General features: G+C 44.8%; 1 protein-coding gene across 1 annotated transcript in view; it reads right to left on the reverse strand.

The window, feature by feature from the left end:
• Positions 1–21,340, reverse strand: part of RAB40C (RAB40C, member RAS oncogene family) — a 169,323-nt gene that overhangs the window by 77,236 nt on the left and 70,747 nt on the right. The window contains exon 2 of the mRNA XM_030211314.1: positions 859–919. Within this exon, the coding sequence (XP_030067174.1) occupies positions 859–919 (61 nt within the window). The remainder of the gene's footprint in view (positions 1–858; positions 920–21,340) is intronic.

Raw genomic sequence — 21,340 nt, forward strand, 5'->3', positions numbered from 1 at the left:
AAAGTGTCCACTTGAAGTGGCTTTTTAACTGGTAGATAATACACCTTCGCCACTGGTGGAACAGCAATTTCAGAAAATTTTAAAACCACCACAACATATTTCTTAAACATCTCTTTAGCAGATATGTTTTTCACTTTGGGAAAGTTAATAAAGCAAAGGTTTCTTCTCTTGGAAATATTCTCTAATATTTCAATCTTTTTGTGGAGCAATGTAAAGTCTTTAGTTAAAGCAGCTCTGTACTGGGCTGCAGACTCCATTGGAGTGGACTGAGTGGAATGTGCAGGTCTATCTGCTGTCATTTACTGTGTATTGTGTTTGCTTTCCTCTTCTTTACTGGACTAAGATATACCACATTTTTTCCGGTTAGGACATGATTAACAGGGAAGAATCTGGATATGGCAGAAAATAAATATATGAACAATCTGCCTGTGTCTGATGTAATTTGTACAGTTGATGTAGGAAAATTACACACAGGCTTAAAGGCACAAATGAAGAGATTAGCTTAAACACTGGTATATGACAGAAGGATGAATTTTAAAGGAGACCCATTAGTGGAGTGGAGTGGAGTCATCGTCCACTGATTAGAATACTGGACTAAAAACTTGGAAGCTAGGGTTCAAATCCTACCCATTCTCCTTGTGATCTTGGACAGGCCACTTAATCCTCCATCGCCTCAAGCACAACCTTATAATAAGTCCTCTGGGTAGAGAGAAATATCTAGTGTACCTAAACATAACTCACCTCAAATTACTATTGAAAAGGTATAAGCTCTATCTGGGAAAAACAAAACAAAATCTATGAGCAACAGAGGACCCACACTGAGCCCCAGCCTTAGTGCTTGCCGCCAACATAACTTACCACAGCTCCAGCTTAACTCGTCTGCCATCCAGAAGGATCGTAGTGGTCTTGTAGTCAATCCCTGCAACAAAATAAATCAGGATAAGCAAAGGGCTATAAAACCCATTCTATCAATTATATATCACATTTAACATGTTTAGATAAGAAGGCCTTTGTGGTATAATACGTATTCCCACTGCCTGAGAAATCTTGGTTTCATCACAGTGGCCCAATGCAACTCCACAGAGAGTAAAATGTCAAGTCAGAACTTCTAATGGGTAAAAGTTTACCCTGTCATGTACAGGCCTTCAATGTGGAAAATAAATACTTTTTAATTAATTCTTTTAGTTTTACTTTTTATATTTACTTTTCAAACCAAATGGAATTTTGGAAAAAAATTATACACAAAAGGGTCAATGAACATTCATTCATTTGTCTAGGGGAAAAACATTTAACAAAATAGGAACAAATTTAGCATTCAGGACAACCTGTGAAAAAAACACACTGAATTAAACCAGAGCCCAGTGCATTTCTATGGGAGAAGCAGTTCCAGCATACAGAAATTGATTCACTCTAACATAGCAGTTAGGCACATTTCAAACTCTTTCCCAACACAGATATATACATACCCACTCACACAGATACAAACACACATAAAAGCAACCATCCAGTCATTTTGTGGACTGTCAGCATCCACAGAGAAATCAAGACAACGTGAAAGATCAGAGAATGTTGAATGGGCACCAGCTAAGTTCTTTCATGCAAAGCCTAATAATTTCCGCACTTGAAGGAAGAAGGGGAGTTTACTTAAGTAAATTTTGTTATTTTACACTATACAGTTATTTTAGAAGCTACTTAATGTATTTAAATCATTTGTGTATATCTTTGATTTTCATACTTGCATGTTATGCTATATGAGCTCAGATTTCAGTAAAGTTATTTATTCATTTTCTGTGAAATGCACTGATCTACCATTTGAAAAGAATAAAACCCACACAACTATACAATCTCTAGGTGGTCAAGGGATAAAGAGAGAGAGTGAAGAAAAAGGAAAAAGCACATATTTTACTCTAATGCATACAACCTCCTGAGAGCCTGGAACAGGGAAAAGCCTTGGAATTAAATATTAACTACTACTAACATTTCTAAAGCGCTACTAGGGTTACGCAGCGCTGTACAATTTAAACGTAGAAGGACAGTCCCTGCTCAAAGAGCTTACAATCTAAAAGACAAGAGAACAATCTAAAGACAAGTGTACAATCTAGAGGACAAGTGAACACTTAATCTGATAGGGTGGATAGATTGGGGCATTCTATATTCCTCAAGCGGTTAGGCGCCGAAGGCAGCATTGAAGAGGTGAGTTTTAAGCAGAGATTTGAAGATGGGTAGGGAGGGGGCATGACGTATGGGTAAAGGAAGATTGTTCCAGGCATAGGGTGAGGCAAGGCAGAATGAGCAGAGCCTGGAGTTGGCAGTGGTGGAGAAGGGTACTGAGAGAAGGGCTTTGTCCTGTGAGCGGAGGTTACGGGCGGGAACATAGGGGGAGATGAGGGTGGAGAGGTAGTGAGGAGCCGCAGACTGAGTGCATTTGTAGGTAAGGAGGAGGAGCTTGAATTGTATGCGATATCTGATCGGAAGCCCCTCTTTCTATATAAGAACCCATGTTGCTGTTTAATTAGCAAAATAATACATTTCTCTCTTTGTGTGACACCCATCCATCACAAGCCAAATCATATGAGATTGGTGTTACAGTGATTACCAATCCTATTCTGGGAAAAAAAAATCAACATTTGATCCAACTATATTATTCCATTAACAGCCAACTTTGAATTTATCCTATACTGCAAAGATTATAGAGAAAAATGTGACAGGTCAGCCTAAGGATTTTATTTTTTATAAAGCAGATATTCTTCATCCCAGACAATGTGGGTTTCTCAGAAGTCAAACACAGAGGTTGCTTTCGTGGCTAAATTCAACAAGATCAGAGGATGCTCTGAGTGAGGGCCAGATGAAATAAACTTAATGAGTCAGCAACATGGTTTTTAAACCAGTTCTAGCCAGTCTAGCGAGCAAGTAGTAAAACAAGACATGCACAAAAGGGTTCTCCAAGCCATTTTCCTTTCACGGTAGCAGCTAACAAAAATGGAATGCAAATGATCTACAGGTTATTATAATGAGTTAATTAGTATTATAATGCGCATGCAAGGCAGATGCACAGCCATTTTCCAACCCCATGCACCGTGGAAAACCTAACGGGAGGTCTGCACCTCTCGTTGGGGCTGCTGTGAGTGGGACCCATGCAGAGGAGGACGCCCATCGCAAAAATCAGAAGAAAAAAAAAAACGTCCAAGTGCTCATCAGGGACGTCCTTTCAAGTGCCTAACACTTGGACGTCCTTCACTCAAAACAAAACAAAAAAAGGACGCCCCTGGTGAGCACTTGGACGTTTTTTTCTTCAGATTTTGTGATGGGCGTGTTTTTCTTATGCTGTGCCCGAAAAGACAACTGCCGGGGAGAATCGGGGATCGGGACGTGCAAAGACCTCCAAATCAAAACTATTTGGATGTCCCTTTTGATTATGCCCCTCCAGGTCTCTCTCAGCTAATCACAGCGCGTTTAGCTGTCACTGGTGTCAGCTAAACTCACTGTGATTGGCTGAGAGAGACCTGGAAGGGCATAATCGAAAGGGAAGTCCAAATAGTTTTGATTTGGGCGTCCTTGCACGTCCCAATCCCAGATTCTCTCTTCAAGGTCCCGCTCTCTCCCTCTGCTGCACAAAATGCCCGGCAATTTATTGACGGCTATTATACACGCAGCTTGTCTGCGTGTATGAAGCTGTCTTTGGCATGCGCAGAGCAGCCAGCATAACACGTGGCTGCTCTGCGCATGCTCAGCTGGCTTCCCCTCCTTAGGAAGGAAATCGCGTGCAAATGAGCTAAGAGTGGAGCAGCTCATTTGCATGCGATTTCCTTCATGCATGCCCGTTTTTTACCGATTCGCTAAGGGATCGGTAAGGAAAGGGCTCAATGTGGAAACTCAAACACATGAAACAATTCTTCCCAAGGGAAACATTTCGCAACCTGATAAAATCAATGGTACTAAGCCATATAGACTACTGCAATGGAATCTATGCGGGATGCAAAGAACAAACCTTAACGAAACTTCAGACCGCTCAGAACACGGCAGCTAGGCTTATCTTCGGAAAAACGCGATTTGAAAGTGCAAAACCCCTTCGCGAAAAACTACACTGGTTCCCAATCAAAGAACGCATTGCTTTCAAAATCTGCACACTGGTTCACAAAATAATCTACGGTGAAGCCCGGGATACATGACAGACTTGATCGACCTACCAACTAGAAACACATACGAATCAACACAAACGTACCTAAACCTGCACTACCCAAGTTGCAAAGGACTCAAATACAAATCAACTTACGCATCCAGTTTTTCCTACATAAGCACACAATTGTGGAAAGCACTACCAAAAGCCTTGAAAACCACGTACGACCATCTACACTTCCGGAGAACACTAAAAACTTACCTGTTCAAAAAAGCATACCCTACCAATCCAACATAAATGCCTGATCTCTGCTACTCAACAAAACTAAAATACATAATGGACATTATGCACCCCTTCCGTTGTACGATTCCCTTATGTGGCTGTACCACATGAACTTTATTCTTACCACAACATCAATTTGTATTTGTTTACACCGGAGTCTGCAAATGCCTCTCTGGTACTATGTAAGCCACATTGAGCCTGCAAATAGGTGGGAAAATGTGGGATACAAATGTAACAAATAAATAAATAATTTTCCATGGAGTTAGTACATCTGGCTCAGAGACTCCTTGCATGTCCTTCTGAACCGGAGTATATCCTTTGATCTTGTCAGCCACCTCCTCCTGCTAATGAGACTCCAAGAGAAAGAATTTAACAGAACTGATCTAAAAAACAAGTGAAGCCAATCTAAAGCAACGCCCCGTTAGGGTTCTCTTGAACAAGAAGCTATTGTCTTCCTTTCATTTGAGTTGTGGTGTCCCTCAAGGCTCCATTCTGGCCCCAACTCTTTAATTTATTCATGCCATCCTTAGCAACATTAATTCAGGATTATGGAGGAAGGGCTTATTTATATGCTAGATAAACAGACTGCTGTTAAGCAGCCAGCTAATTCATGTAACATTTCATGTATTATAAAATGCATAATTGGCAGTGTGTTTTTCAAAAAGGTTATAGCATGCTTATTTGTTGATTTGATATACCACAGTTCAAATAATGTTGAAGTGGTTTACAAATGTAAAACTAGTCATTAGAAGAAGAGATTGAAATGAAAGAGGCAGGAGGGGGGGGGGGGGGGGGGGGGGTATGTACTTGCCCTTCTCAGACATCAAGCCTGAGGCAACCTTCAACTGAATGCCTGGTTGCAAAAATAAGTTTTCAAGGCAGTTTTGAATTTGGGAGGAAAGATTCTACACAAATGTATTTGGGCAGCAAATTCCACAAAAGGGGTACAAGCATATAAAATGCTGAATCTCTGGTGAATTCCCAATGTGCTTGAACAAGCAAGTATATGGCTGTCAGAAGCAAATGTAGCTGGGGCGCAGGGGAAGTGGAATTAGTACATTGAAGAGAGGAGCTCAATCTTCCTTTAAGGGCTTTAAATGATTTTGATTTGATCCTATAGCTCATGATATTGCAAGAAAGAAAGGGGTTATACAATCATAGGGATGGGCATGATGAAGCAAGCAAATAGCTGTATTTTGGACAAGCTATAAGTGGCGAATAGTCTTCTTGTGTGCCCTGCTGAGTAAGAAGTTGCAATAATCAAGGCTGCTAAATTACAAGAGCACGTATTAATGTGCGAAAGGAAACTTTTATACGCAAAGAGGGGAGAAGATGCATTTGGTGGCAAACATAAAAGAATGATCTGTCTGTGCATGGGTTTCAAAATGTCATGCCAAGGGATTCTAGGTATGATATGATGGGCACTAGAGTCCCATAAGAGTTGGAGAGACTATGGGAGCATAAAAAGAGCCAGGTAACCATAGTACTTAATATCTGGCAGGATTACGAGTCATTTGGTGGGAGAGGAACCAAGTAGATATAAGAACTTAAGAATAGCCATACTTCTAGCCCAGTATTCCTGCTTCCAGCAGTGACCAATCCCGGACACAGGTACCTGGCAGAAATTAGTAGCACCATTCTATGCTACCAATCCCAGGGCAAGCAGTGGCTTCCCCCATATCCATCTCAATAACAGACTAAGGATTTTTCCTCCAGGAACTTGTCCAAACCTTTTTCAAACCCAGATATACTAACCACCATTACCATATCCTCCGGCAATGAGTTCCAGAGCTTAACTATTCTTTGAGTGAAAAAATATTTCCTCCTATTTATTTTAAAAGTATTTCCATGCAATTTCATCGAGTGTCCTCTGGTCTTTGTACATTTTGATTGAGTGAAAAATCAATTCACCACCATCAGTTCAGGATTTTGTAGATCTCAAGCATTCTCCACCCCCCCCCCCCCCCAGCAGTCTCTTTTCCAACTTGAAGAGCCCTAACCTCTTTAGCCTTTCCTTCATATGGGAGCAGTTCCATCCCCTCTATTTATTTATTTATGCATTCTTGAATCCCACTATTATCCAAAAACAAGTTTTGGTTCAAAGTGGCTCACAATTTACATTTTGGTGGAATTACAATTGTGCTTTGTAGTGTGGAGAGCATATCTGTATTTCAGTTCGTTATTCATAAGGTTTGTGATTAGATAGATTTGGCGAGGAAATTTGCTGTAGCTTTTGTCATTTTTGTATAGCTTTGGAGTTCTTTATTCGTTAGATTTTGAAAGGTTTCATTTGAGAGGAAAGATAGTGGTGCTTTTGTGGTTAGCTATAGAATTTTTTTTTAACGAGGCAGGTTTTCATTTCTTTGCTGAAGTGCAGGATATTTGTGATGCTTCTTATGACTATTGGTATAGAGTTCCACCATTTGAAACACAGATAGCTAAATCCTGCTGCGCAGATGGTTTTGTAGGTAGTATTTCTACAGTTGGGTAGATGTAGTAGTAGGTAGCTTCTGGTTTCTGGGCTTGCATTTCTTGGGGATAACTCGATCGTGTCCTGCATATATTTGAGTGCCATTCCAAATAGTATTTTGTAGATTAGTGTGCTCACTTTGAAAAGTAATCTTGCCTTGATCGGTAGCCAATGGAGTTTTTACAAGCTCTTCTTTGAATCTTTTCTAATTCCACTATATCTTTTCTGAGATACAGCGACCAGAATGGAACACAATATTCACGGTGAGGTTGCATCATGGAGCGATACAGAGGCATTATAATATTTTTGGCCTTATTCTGCATCCCTCTCCTAATAATTCCTAGTATCCTGTTTGCTTTTTTTGGCGGCAGCCGCACACTGGGCAAAAGATTTCAGCGTACTATCTAGAATGACACTTAGGAAGCGGAATATAAATACATGGAATAGAATATAATAGTTTGGGCATCAATGCTGCAGACATATGGAACAGGAGAATTCTTTTTAAATCCATTTCTTCTTAATTATAACAATAGCTATGCCAAATTAACCCTGCTGAAGTTCAGTCGATAGGTTTCCTTCAAAGTTGCTACTACCAACCTTCTGGTAGTACTTCAAAGCATTTTAAAAAGCAATCAAAATCCTTGTGTGTTCTGTTCTTCTGGTCTTGTAGTATCCTACTATTCATTTTTCACTACTGGGATTACAGCACCATCAGCCTTCATTTGCAGTTACTTGAGCCCCTCCCCAATTTTTAGCTTCCTGTCAATTGCAGCCAAGGAGATTAGATTGAGAAAGAAGATAGCATGGCATCAAAAAGCTGAAGCCAAGGAAGTTTATCTCCCTTTCCCTCTCCCCTGCAAAGCTGTCATCCCCATACACCCAAAATAAAGCAAGCAAACCTATGAGCTGCATTCACATCATCATTCTTTATCGTTGGCCAGGCCCCCTCCCTGCCAATCTTCAAATCTCTGCTTAAAGCCCACCTCTTCAATGTCGCCTTCGACACCTAACCTCTACACCTCTACCCAGGAAATCTAGACTGCCCCAACTTGACATTTCGTTCTTTAGATTGTAAGCTCCTTTGAGCAGGGACCATCCTTCCTTGTTTATTTTGTACAGCGCTGCGTAACCCTAGTAGCGCTCTAGAAATGTTAAGTAGTAGTAGGTAGCATTTTTATTTGATCTTGCTTATATTTTCAAACATGTTGGCTGTGCAGCATACACAGGATGTACAAAGAAGTATCAGTTTCATCAGTTACAGCAGTAACTAGTTCTAAATTGTAATCATTGTGTCATTTGGAGGGGCTGGTTATAGAGACTCCTTGTATTTGTACAGGAGATGTTTTCACCTAGTACAGGGCCACCAAAACAGATGTTATGAGAATCAGGTGCTCAAAAATCAGAGTTACTATTTATACGTACAAAGTTGTTTTTTTAAACATTAATTAGGTTGAAACGTGGGGGCATTTAACATCTTTTTTTCCTGTGTGTATACCAAAAGGAAAAGATGGTATGTGGGAACTTGCTCCTTTTGTTTTGTGGAATGCAGTGGTATATTATAAAAATGCACTTGCTATTTTTTTTTTTTAACTACTATTCCACACAGAGGTATTGAATGAGGGAAGATATTTCTTCAAGCAGATGTTCTGTCCAGGGTCAGTCTAAAATGTGCCAACATTGTCCAGTTCAGCACACTATTCACCTCCAAGTTCATACAAAGTTAATTATGTTCAGTGGAAAATAAATCTGCTTCCTGCCTGCTATGTGATCACCGTTTCATTATTGCTACCAAGTATTACATATTATGGGCATTTGCTTTAAACTTTGATGGTTTTAATTCATTTATCCAGATCTTAAATGCACATGGCATTACTTTTAAACCCAAAGGTGAATCCTAAGGGTGGTTGAACAATTAGGTATAAACTATGTTGTTTCTGACTTTACTTGTTTTGGACTGCTTTGCGTCCTACTGATATGTACATTTGCTGTCTAGAATTTTGGAAAATGGAAATGACAAAATAAAAAATTAAGTTTTGAATGTCTCAATCTAACCTCCTTAATCCCAGCGAATACAACCTGAACTTCAACCCTTAGCAATGGGCTACAAAATGTCTCAGGTGCCCACCATGCATGCATCCAGAATGTGACTGGTAGATGTTGTTTTACAATAATGATAGGAGATTCTCTCCCGCCAGGAGGGGGGGGGGGAGGGCTATAAAAGCTGTGCCCACAGCAATCACATCTCTGTCTGGTCCAATGAAGCAGAAGCCTAGCTTGAAGACTGAGCCGCGATCTCCTGCAGTACAGCACACAGCACTACTACTGACCACTGAGTCACTGGGCCAGCTGCAAGGCAAAAGTACAGCACTGGGTGTATGCAGCACTATTACAGAACTACCTGCAATATAAATCCTTTTGGAAGGGCTCAGCATTTAAACATAATTGCCTCTGGTCTTCCAGTGTATTTAAAAGCAAAAACACTTCTGCTTATCCCTGTTCTTTTACAGTAGGTAATGCACTCAAACTGAAAACTTAAAGAGCCCAGATGAAGACAATCGTGCATGTCAGCTGAATAAAAACAGCTGTAGCAAATCTGCTGGAAATGTAATTTAATATTTTATATATGTTAAAATATTTATGGATGTTAAAATGGTATGCCGTCACTCTCACAGAAATGTCAAAGAAGGGATCAGAGGAGAAGTGCAACCTTTGGCGGAATTTCTATTGAACCTGGCACAATATGTTCCACATAAGAACTCATTTAACCTGATTCTCTTTTTAAAAAATATCCAAGTACCACCAAAGACAGCAGTTTTTGAGGAAACCCTTTCAAAAGAATCTTATATCACATTTTAACTCTTTTGCTTTCCACTGGATTTGAAATAGGAACTTAGTCACCCCATGTTTAACTCAAAACAGTGGTATCAATCATATAAACACCAATCACCACTAAGTCCCACCTAACAGAGAACAGGAATAGCATATGAAAGGGGCCCGTGTTCTTTTAAAGAACATTTTTCTTCCCCCTTTACATCTATTTCAAATTTCTTAGGGGAAAGGGATTTTATATGCCACCTTTCTGTAGTTAGTCAAAGCGGTTTACATATTATATACAAGTACTTATTTTGTACCTGGGGCAATGAAGGGTTTAGTGACTTGTCCAGAGTCTCAAGGCACTGTAAACCCAGTTCCCCTGGTTTTCAGGCCACTGCAATAACCATTAGGCTACTCCTCACTCCCCATTTCTTATGCCCAGCTATCACTGCAAGTTTTTACTTCAGTTTCTGAAAGAAAATCGACACCTTTTATATAATGTAATTTTGGCCTAGAAGATACCTCTTGCTTTCAGCTCAATCAGAACTGGCCTCTGAAGGACCAGGAGTCAAAACAAGAGCAGGGAAAACCTCTACATCAGGAAGACCAAACAGGAGAAAGTAGAAGCTGACTAAAGGAAGAATCCAACACTGGAGATGTAATGAACAAAATACTTTATTGATATTCCTCCATTACATCTCCAGTGTTGGATTTGTCCTTTAGTCAGCCTCTCCTTTCTCCTGTTTGTTCTGCTGGAACCAGACATCATGAATCTTCACTTCCTTGGCAAGCATGTCCAACCTGTAATACTATACAAAGGAATGAAGCAATGACCATGTTACCACCTCATAGATTTCCTTCCAAGAGCTCTGCCCATTAGGTAGCCTGAGCCCTTACTGAGTGGGCTTTGAAATCTGGAGGCACTGGCTGATTCCTACAAACAAAGGCTGACTCTATGGTCACCTTGATACAACACACAATAATGGCCTTGGAGGCTGCCTGGCCCTAATGAGGGCAATGGAACAGAACAAAGAGATTATTATCTGACAGACAAAATTCATTGATCTCCGACGAGTAGTGGAGCAATGTCCTCCAGACATCTACAGTGCAGTTCAAGGTGAGGGATTACAACCCTCCTCTGGAAAGGAGGGCAAACAGACCTCCTAGTTCACGTGGAATATCAAGACTATCATGGACAGAGGAACCCTTATGGATAGACACCGAGTCCTCCAAAAAGGAGAGGAACAGGTCCCAACAAGACAACTACTTGAACTCCATGACTCTTCGAGCCAAGGTGATTGCTACCTGAAAAAACGCCTTAAGGATCACATAAGGGCTTGAATGCGCTCCAGAGAGCACATGAAGGACCAAATTCAGGAACCAGGAAAGAAAGGGAGGGCACATCGGAGATCTCAAATGAGCAACCCACCTCAGAAACCGAGCCACCTCCCCAGGTGCAGTCAGAGAAAGGCTCTTTATTTTTGTCACGAAAACTGGACAGAGCAGCCACCCAGATTTTGATGAAATTCAAGTGTCAGCACCTGATCCAGCCCTTGCTGCAAAAACTTAATACATTAAGACTCTGTACCTTCCAAGGAGACAGCACCTGTTTGGTACACAGATTCTCAAAGCTTCCAGACCCACATGTACGCCAGGGACAAAGACTTCTGGGCCTTAAGCATGGTAGAAACCACAACAGATAAAAAGCCATGCATCACTAAATGCCTCCTTTCAAAGCGCCAAACCGTAAGCCAGAAAGGAAACGGATCCTCCATTTTTACCAGACTTTGTCAGAGACGGCCACATCTTCTGGTCAGAGACAGATGCTTGGCCATCAATAGGCACAAAGGGTCCACATATCACGGCTGACAGGGCCAATCTGGAGCCACCAGAAGGACAAGATGAGGATGGTGTGCTATTCTATGCAAAAGCTGGGCCATCAGAGGCCAAAGAGGGAAGACAAAGGAACTCCTCCGCCAGCCACAGCTGGACCGAGGCATCTACCCTTGCGAGGCTGCCTATCAGAGGCCACAGAGGGAAGACAAAGGAACTCCGCCAGCCACAGCTGGACCGAGGCATCTATCCCTTGCGAGGCTGCCTTCCTCCGGTGGCTGACGAATCGCTCCATCTTGGCATTGGGGCGTGTAGCCATCAGGTTGAAAACTGGTGGCCCCCAAGGGTCCTGAACGAGCTAGGCAGTCTCTGTCCCCAGCGCACTCCCAGGGATGCAACTGAGCAGCTGAGAAAGTCCACCTGAACATTGCCCTAGCCCGTTATATAAACTGTTGACAGGGCCAGGAGATAACTCTCTGCCCAATGGCATAGGCTCACAGCCTCCAATGACGCCACATGACTCCAGGTGCTTCCTTGTCTATTATAGAAGCTACTGCCGTGGAATTGCACATGATCACCTGGATTGCTTTCTCTAGAAGTAGAGGAAAGAACTTCACTAGACCAGGTGCACTGCCCAAGTCTCCAGGTGACTGATCAGCCACAACACTTCCACCAGGTACTAAGTGCCCTGTGCCACTCTGCTCAGGCAATGGCCTCCCCAGCCAAAGAGACTTGCATCGGTGGTAACCACTACCCACTGCAGAGGATCCACTGATCATCCAGTTGGAGGGGACCATCTCACCAGCCCAGACTGGTTCTCGTCTTAGCAGAGGGGGCAAGAGGCGCTAGAAATCCTGAGAAATTAGGGCCCACCTGCATAGGAGGACTGACTGCAGGGGCCGCAAATGTGTGCTTGTGCCCAAGGCATCACCTCCAGTGTCGCCGCCATGGAGTCAATGAAGATACAATGTAGTAAATTTAAAATGAATCGGAGAAAATGTTTCTTCACTCAACGTGTAATTAAACTCTGGAATTCGTTGCCAGAGAATGTGGTAAAGGCAGTTAGCTTAGCGGAGTTTAAAAAAGGTTTGAACGGCTTCCTAAAGGAAAAGTCCATAGACTGTTATTAAATGGACTTGGGGAAAATCCACTATTTCTGGGATAAGCAGTATAAAATGTTTTCTACTTTTTTGGGATCTTGCCAGGTATTTGTGATCTGGATTGGCCACTGTTGGAAACAGGATGCTGGGCTTGATGGACCTTTGGTCTTTCCCAGTATGGCAATACTTATCCACTGAACATCCAGTTGGAGGGGACCATCTCACCAGCCCAGACTGGTTCTCGTCTTAGCAGAGGGGGCAAGAGGCGCTAGAAATCCTGAGAAATTAGGGCCCACCTGCATAGGAGGACTGACTGCAGGGGCCGCAAATGTGTGCTTGTGCCCAAGGCATCACCTCCAGTGTCGCCGCCATGGAGTCCAGGAGCTGTAGGTAAGTAATCCCAAACCTTGAGAACCATAGCTCACACAGCCTGCGTTTCTGGGTCTGGTCACTGTATCTCAAAAAAAAAAAGATATAGCAGAATTAGAAAAGGTTCAAAGAGCAACCAAAATGATAAAGGGGATGGAAATCCTCTCATATGAGGAAAGGCTAAAGAGGTTAGAGCTCTTCATCTTGTAAGGCCCTTTAACTTAATTGACTCCTGGAGACTGCTCCATCTGAAGGAAAGAGACTATACCCCACACATCTCGAGTGCACCACACACTATTTAGATTAGATTACATTCTGGTAACGGAGCGACTGTTCCCCCAGGTAGCTGAAGCCACTGTTGGTCCAGAAGAAATTTCAGACCATGCATGGACCTTGAAGCTTCCTCCTATTTTCAGGACGCCCAAACTGGCGGTTCTCATCATACTTATATTCTTCGAGAGAGATTGCAGAATACTTGCAAAGACAATGGCAGGATTATGAACGCTGTAACCAGGCATACGCTCATAATCCCACCCTTTACTGGCCGGCCAGCAAGGCTGTGATGCGAGGGGCTATCATAGCCTACACAAGTGCACGGAAAAAAAGGATTGGCTCTAGGGATAGTGACATTGGAGCAGAAGCTTAAAGCAACTAAGACAGCATACAAGGCACATCCTACCCCAAATAACTATGACATGCTTCAAGCTACTCGTATAGCTCTAAATTCACATATACATGAGAAAACCATACATTTACTGAAATTTAGGAAACACAAAATCTTTCAATTTGGGAACAAATCAGGCAATATACTAGCTCAGGTGATGCGGTCGTGGGAGGGGTCCCGCTATATTCCAACGATCTGCACTCCAGAAAGGCGCACCACCTCCAAAATGCATGAGATAGCCGACGTTTTCACTAAACATTTTCAAGCTCTTTATACCAACTCAAAGACTGAAGTAGACCCAAAGAGGTCATAAAATCGCTACTCCTAAAGTCCAGTATGCCAATGTTAACCTTACATAGTCAATCTTCCTTAGATGATGCCATTACAGCTAAAGAACTCCAAACAGCGATTAGATCGCTCAAATTAAATTCTGCCCCAGATGGATTCTCTAGGGAATATTACAAAATTTTTCAACTTCAGCTACTGAAACTTTTATTAACCTATTTTGAAGGGGTAACAGAGTTACAGCACTTTCCTCGTTATGAAAACACGGCATTAGTTAGCCTGATTCCCAAGCCAGGCAGGGGACAAGACTAAACCTCAAAATTATCGGCTATTTCTCTAACCAATGTAGATGTTAAAATTTTGTCACATATTTTGGCTTCCAGGCTAGCTGCCTGACTCATGGAGATTGTACGTCAGGACCAAGTGGGTTTTGTAAAGGGGCGACACTCAGTAAAGAACGTTCATAAACTGCTAATGGCCATGTCTTACTGTAATTGGAAAAATATTCTGCAATTACTGGCAAGCTTAGAGGCCGAATGGTCTTTTCTTTTTATTATGTCACATGTAGGTATCTCTGGGTGGTTTTCACATGCTGTGGGAGTGCTTTATACGGAACCCCAAGCGGCTTTGATAGTTAATGGGGTCCGTACTTCCCTTTTTCCTATTTTTTTGGGACATGCCAAGGATATCCATTGTCCCCATTATTTTTGCTCACACTGGAGATCTGTTGTGTCTTATACGGGATACGTCAAGGAGGAGGGGGGAGAGGGAGAGGGTGTGTTCATTGACCAACAAATAATTAAGGTTCTTGCAGTTGCTGACGATTTACTTTTAACTTTGACGGCCTCTCAACAGTCGTTGCTCAGCTGTTCCCAATAATTCTAAGCTATGATAAATTGTCTGGATTCAAACTAAATTTGTTAAAATCACAGGCACTCCCTTCCTCAGAGGAAATTTGCACTATTTGGAAAAGCAAATTTCCTTTTAGCTTGGCGGAGGGTTGCATTAAATATTTGGGTGTCACCATCCCTTCCAAATTGTCTGAGTTATATGCATGTAATGTACGTCCTCTATTGCAATCTACTAGAAGGATGCTTTGGTTGTGGCATGCCCTCCCAGTGTCCCTCTTGGGGAGAATTGCCCTGTTCAATACAATGCTTGCACCCAACTGGCTATACTTATTCCAGATGCTTCCACTATACCTAAAGGGCAGGGAAGAGCATATATTCAGAACTACTTATAGCAAGGGAAAAGAGCTCGGCTGTCATCCAGAAGCTCTGCTCTCATGGGGGACTGGGGCTGTTAAATGTCCGCTACCTGTGTCATGTACAATGCGGCACATTAATAAGAGTTTAATGACTTTTATATCTCAAACCTGGAGCTGCACATGTTCACAAAGTCTCATTTTAGCTGGCAACTCCACACCATCCCTGGTCGAGCTTCTTCAGGTTTAAAATGGAACCTGTTTGTGAAATTGGCTAGAGCAGCTTGGCGCTGGCTATGCCAATGCCACCATTTTTCTTAAGCAGCAACACCATTTCCTGCCATTCGTCATAATCTGGACTTCTCAGCTGGCACAGAAAATGCTGCTTTTATTCGATGGAGTACTCAAGGGATTCATTACCTATTACAATTAATCACAGAAGATGGCCATCTGCAATCCTTTGAAGACCTGCGTGCTACTCATAAATTATCCCCTAAAGATTATTTTGCTTACTTGCAACTTGCACATTACATTAAAAGCTTGCTTTGGGAAGATTTATGTGAAGATGTTCAAGAGACACTTAATGAGCCTCTTACTCTAAGTTCACAAAATACGGTCCCACTATGATTTGGCGGTATCACTAATGGTGTACTATATTCAAACTAGCATCCGTAAAGTGAAGAGATATACGCCATGGGCCCTGTTGTGGGAGATGGGAAAATTAGGTTCTTACCTTGGTAATTTTCTTTCCTTTAGTCATAGCAGATGAATCCATTACGAGTGGGTTGTGTCCATCAACCAGCAGGGGGAGATAGAGAGCACTGAAAAACCATAGTGCCTCATCGCCAGCTAGCTCCATCTGCCCCTTCAGTATTTGAAGCTTCCAAAGCAGTGTTACACCGCAAAGCATAATAACGAATTTTCCTCACAGTGGATGAACGCCCCAAAACTGGAGCTATAATTCCAAAGTGGCCATCATCGACCCCAACAGCTGGACTGTGTCCCAAGCTCACGGGCGAGGCATCCTCAGGAGCAGACGGACCTGGTTCTGAAGCTTGCACTGCCTTTGCTCGGATAGGAAGACCATCCCCGAGGCTGTGTCGAACCTGATCCCCAAATATTCTACAGAGTGAGAGGGGGTCAGGTGACTTTTGGCTATATTGACAACCCAGTCTAGAGATTGCAGTACTAAGACCACTCTGGCTGTAACCTGATGACTCTCTTCTGCAGAGTCTGCTCTGATGAGCCAGTCGTCTAGGTACGGGTGAACCCGGATACCCTCTCGCCTGAGAAAAGCAGCTACTACCACCATTACCTTGGAAAAGGTTTGGGGAGCTGTGGCGAGGCCAAAAGGCAAGGCCCGAAACTGGAAATGTTTTCCCATCACCGCAAAACGCAGAAACCTCTGGTGCGGGGGCCAAATTGGTATGTGCAAGTAAGCTTCTTTCAGGTCCAGAGACGTTAGAAACTCTCCTGGCTGTACCGCCGCTATGACGGAGCGCAGGGTTTCCATGTGAAAATGCTGCATGTTCAGAGACTTGTTGATAGGCCGAAAAGACCCTCCTTTTCGCGGCACCACAAAGTAAATGGAGTAACGGCCAGAGCCGCATTCGGCGGGAGGCTCGGGGAAACCGCCCCAATGTGAATCAAGCCTTGTAAGGTCTCCTCTACCGCCGCCCGTTTGGCGGCAGAACCGCATTGGGACTCCACAAACACGTCTCATATTGGGGCATTGAATTCTATTCTGTAGCCTTCTCTGATCAGGTCCAAGACCCACTAATCTGAGGTAATCTTGGCCCACTTCTCGAGAAAGAGGGAAAGTCATCATCCTATCACAGAAATCGAGGAGGGGGCTGGCGCACCATCATTGAGAGGGTCGCCCATGAACTCCAGGTCTTGAGCCTGCTGCTGCGGAACATTTGTCTGAGCGAAAGGAGTTCCTCTGCTGAAAACGGGCACGTGAAGTGAACCCAGCAGAACGCCTCGGGCGGTACCTTCTAGCTTCATGAAAGCAAGGTCTGTAAGAGGAGGGAACCGCCTGACCCTTGGAAGAAGGTCCGCGGCCTATCCTCGGTTAAGCGTTAGGGTTTGGCATCCCCCAGGCCTTTCACAATTTTCTCCAACTCCTCACCAAACAGGAGAAGGCCTTGAAAGGGCAACTTCACCAACCTTTGCGTAGAGGCCATGTCAGCTGCCCAATGCTGTAGCCACAGAAGACGGCGAACCTGCTACCGCTACAGCCATCTGTCTAGCCGAAGCTCTGACCAGATCATAAAGGGCGTCAGCCAAAAACGACAAGGCCGACTCCATCCGCGGTGCCACCTCCGTAAGGGGCTCTGCTCCATCTCCAGGCTGTTCCACTGCCTGTTGTAACCAAGCAAGGCAGGCTCGGACAGCGTAGCAGCTGCATGCAGACGCCCGTATGCCTCCAGGCGACAGTCCTGCATGTCCTTCAGGGCAACTCCTCCTTCCACTGGGAGGGTAGTTTTCTTTGTCACAGCCGTGACAAGGGCATCCACTTTAGGCACTGATAGGCGCACCAAATGCTCCTCACTTAGAGGGTATAATTGCCCCATAGCCCTGGCGACTTTCAAAGGCCCCTCGGGGTCAGCCCATTGAGCCGTGATAAGCTCTTGGATGGAGTCATGCAAAGGAAAGGCTCGTGCAGGCTTCTTAGTACTTGCCATCCTCGGATTACCGGAGGAGGTCTCCTTACTCCCAGGGTCTTCTATAGAGAGGACCTGCAAGGCATCAGTAATAAGCGCTGGCAGCTCATCGCGGTGGAAAATCCTCACCGCGGAAGGATCATTTAGATCCGGTGGCAATCCTGCACCTTCTTCTGGCTCTCCAGACCACGAAGGCCTGCCAGACCCCTCAGAGTCCTCACATCCCGACCACGGGGCGGGGGGGGGGGTGCGCTACTCTCTGAAGGGGAATCCACCCTTCTGCGCTTGTCTTGCGGCCATCTGTCAGGGGGAAAACGCGCCTGACAGTAATCCAAGGCCAGACTCCACTGGAGGGGATACAGAAAGCAGGGCCGCAGAGGACCCCTGCGGAAGAGCTCTTTTTAACATATATGCATTATACAGCAATAAAACAAATTCAGGAGAAAATGGCTCACCCTGGCCTCCCAGTTCCAGTCCGGGGGAAACAGCTCTTTTATTAGCCTCTACACGAGGCGCTCCTCCAGTCTCAAACCCCTCCGCCTCAGTGGGGGTCGAGCCATGCTGTTCCAAAATGGCGCCCACTGCCAGCTCCATGGAGCGGGAAGGAACATCGTTCGCCATGCTCGGGCCGGCTCTACCGTCTGTAAAGCACGCCTTACAGAGCCCCGCTGCAGATTTGCGCTTTCCAGAAATGGAACAGAGCTTTACTTTCTCAGCAGCCATCGCCGAAAACAGCGGAAATTCAAAATGGCGGATTCGCGCCAAAATCGTCCTGAACGTGGGTCCTGCCCGGAGGAGCTACAAAATGCTCTTACCTCACCAGACCGAGTCTCCGAGCTCTGGTCAGCTGCACAATCAGAAGAAAACCTCTTTTCTGGGATTGCAGTGCCAAAGCGCGACGCAACTTTTTTTTAAAATGCTGTGAGGAAAGTTTGAGGCAACAGCGAAAGAGGCAAATTTCCAACTCCAGAGGATCAGTAGCGTGGGAAAGGCAGGGAAAGGGTGAACCTATGTGCCTGCATCCACAGCGTGGGCAAAGACAGGGACAGGGCTTGTCTATTTGTCTACTTCCACATCGGGGGCTGGGTAAGGCAGGGAAAGGGCTAACCTATTTGCCTTTAAAGTGGGCACCATCAGCCACAACACCCCTGCTACAACTGGCAAAAGCACAGGAGCCACCCCAGGCTTATTTTCTGAAGGAGCTTGAACAAGCTGCAACCACCCTGCTGGGGAGATAGAGAATACTGAAGAGGCAGATGGAGCTAGCTGGCCATGAGGCACTATGGTTTTTCAGTGTTCTCTATCTCCCCCTGCTGGTTGATGGGCACAACCCACTCATAGTGGATTCATCTGCTTGATGACAAGGAAACAAGTTTGTGCTGCATTTGTATGTTTCACCATCTAGAGCTATAGAGCGACTTTTGCTACTACAGCTTCTTGTCCAAAATGCCAACATCGACCTGCACCATTAGGCCACATGTTGTGGTCTTCTCCAGAGACTCAAGTGTTCTGGAACAAGTTGGCGAAGTTTGTACTTGCCCAATGGTCCTGACCTGTTCAACACAGTGCTACACTCAACCAGGACCGGTTTGGGGACCGGGTTACCTGGGAATGACCGTTAGGTTCTACCTCACTATCCAGCATATTTTCAAAAGAGAAAAACGCCTATAGTGCGACCTAAATCGGGAGATAGACGTTTGTCTCGCAAAGGCGCCCAAATTGGTATAATCGAAAGCCGATTTTGGGCGTTTCCAGCTCCACTCCGTCGCGGGAACGAATAAAGTTGACGGGGGCGTGTCGGAGGCGGAACTGTAGCGTGGCTTTCAGCCGAGGAGAGATGGGCGTCTTTAGCTGATAATCGAAAAAAAAGGTAAAATTATGTATCATACCTGATAATTTTCTTTTCATTAATCATAGCTGATCAATCCATAGACTGGTGGGTTGTGTCCATCTACCAGCAGGTGGAGATAGAGAGCAATCCTTTTGCCTCCCTATATGTGGTCATGTGCTGCCGGAAACCCCTCAGTATGTCGATATCAAAGCTCCATCCGCAGGACTCAGAGAATTACACCCACAAAGGGACACTCTGCCCGGCTCACCACCGCCGAAACGGGGGAGGGGAATCAACCTAGCTCATCCCCACACAAGTGGGGGAGGTGAATCTGTCCAGCTCATCCCCGCGGAGCGGGGGAGGGACACCACACCCGCGATGCGGGGGGATCTGGCTTATTCTGCGACCTCAACCGCGGGAGGAGCTGGCTGACCCTAACACCGTCGAAGCGGGAGGGATATAATGCTACCCTACTGCCGCCCGAAGCGGGAGGGAGCGCTGGCAGAATTTAGGTCTCAATCCAGCCCCGTAAAACGGAGGGGAGAGGAATGCAGCAGCTCACTGTAACACAAAATCGTCTCAACTCCAGAAGAATTCAATCGAAAAAAAAACTTGAACACGAAGATCCTCCTGAACAGGAACAGAAGACTAAACTTGAACCTGAAATGCAACCAGAATAAAAACAGTACAGATATCTGGGAGGGGCTATGGATTGATCAGCTATGATTAATGGAAAGAAAATTATCAGGTATGATACATAATTTTACCTTCCATATCATCATGCTGATCAATCCATAGACTGGTGGGATGTACCGAAGCAGTACTCACCCAGGACGGGACATAGAAATCCCTGACCGCAACACTGAAGCTCCAAACCGGGCCTCCGCCCGAGCAGCCACAGTCAAGCGGTAATGCCTGGAGAAGGTATGAGCCGATGCCCAAGTTGCCGCCTTACAAATCTCTTCCAAGGAGACGGACCCGGCCTCTGCCATTGAGGCCGCCTGTGCTCTAGTGGAGTGAGCCTTCAGCTGGATAGGCGGCATCTTCCCCGCGGCCACATAAGCCGCTGCAATGGTTTCCTTGACTCATCGTGCCACTGTAGGCTTGGATGCCTGCAGACCCTTACGAGGACCTGCGAACAGCACAAACAGATGATCCGACTTCCGGAAACCATTGGTCACTTCCAAGTATCTGATGATGACTTGTCTCACATCCAGAAATTTGAGAGCAGAGTACTCCTCTGGGTAGTCCTCCCTACGAAAGGAGGGTAGGCAGAGCTGCTGATTCACATGGAAACGAAAAACAATCTTGGGCAGGAAGGAAGGCACCGTGCGAATAGACACTCCTGCCTCCGTGAACTGCAGGATGGGCTCTCGACATGATAGCGCCTGGAGCTCGGAAACTTGTCTGGCTGAAGTGATAGCCACCAAAAAGACTGCTTTCAACGTCAGATCTTTCAGAGATGCCCTCGACAAGGGTTCAAAAGGCGGCTTCTGCAAGACTCTTAGCAGTATCCTCAGTATCTCTCCACACTCGTCCTTCCCTACACCCCTTCCCGTGCACTCCGCTCCATGGATAAATCCTTCTTATCTGTTCCCTTCTCCACTACTGCCAACTCCAGACTTCGCGCCTTCTGTCTCGCTGCACCCTACGCCTGGAATAAACTTCCTGTGCCCCTACGTCTTGCCCCATCCTTGGCCACCTT

This window comes from Microcaecilia unicolor, chromosome 8 (genome assembly GCF_901765095.1).
Source record: "Microcaecilia unicolor chromosome 8, aMicUni1.1, whole genome shotgun sequence".
Lineage (NCBI taxonomy): Eukaryota > Metazoa > Chordata > Amphibia > Gymnophiona > Siphonopidae > Microcaecilia > Microcaecilia unicolor.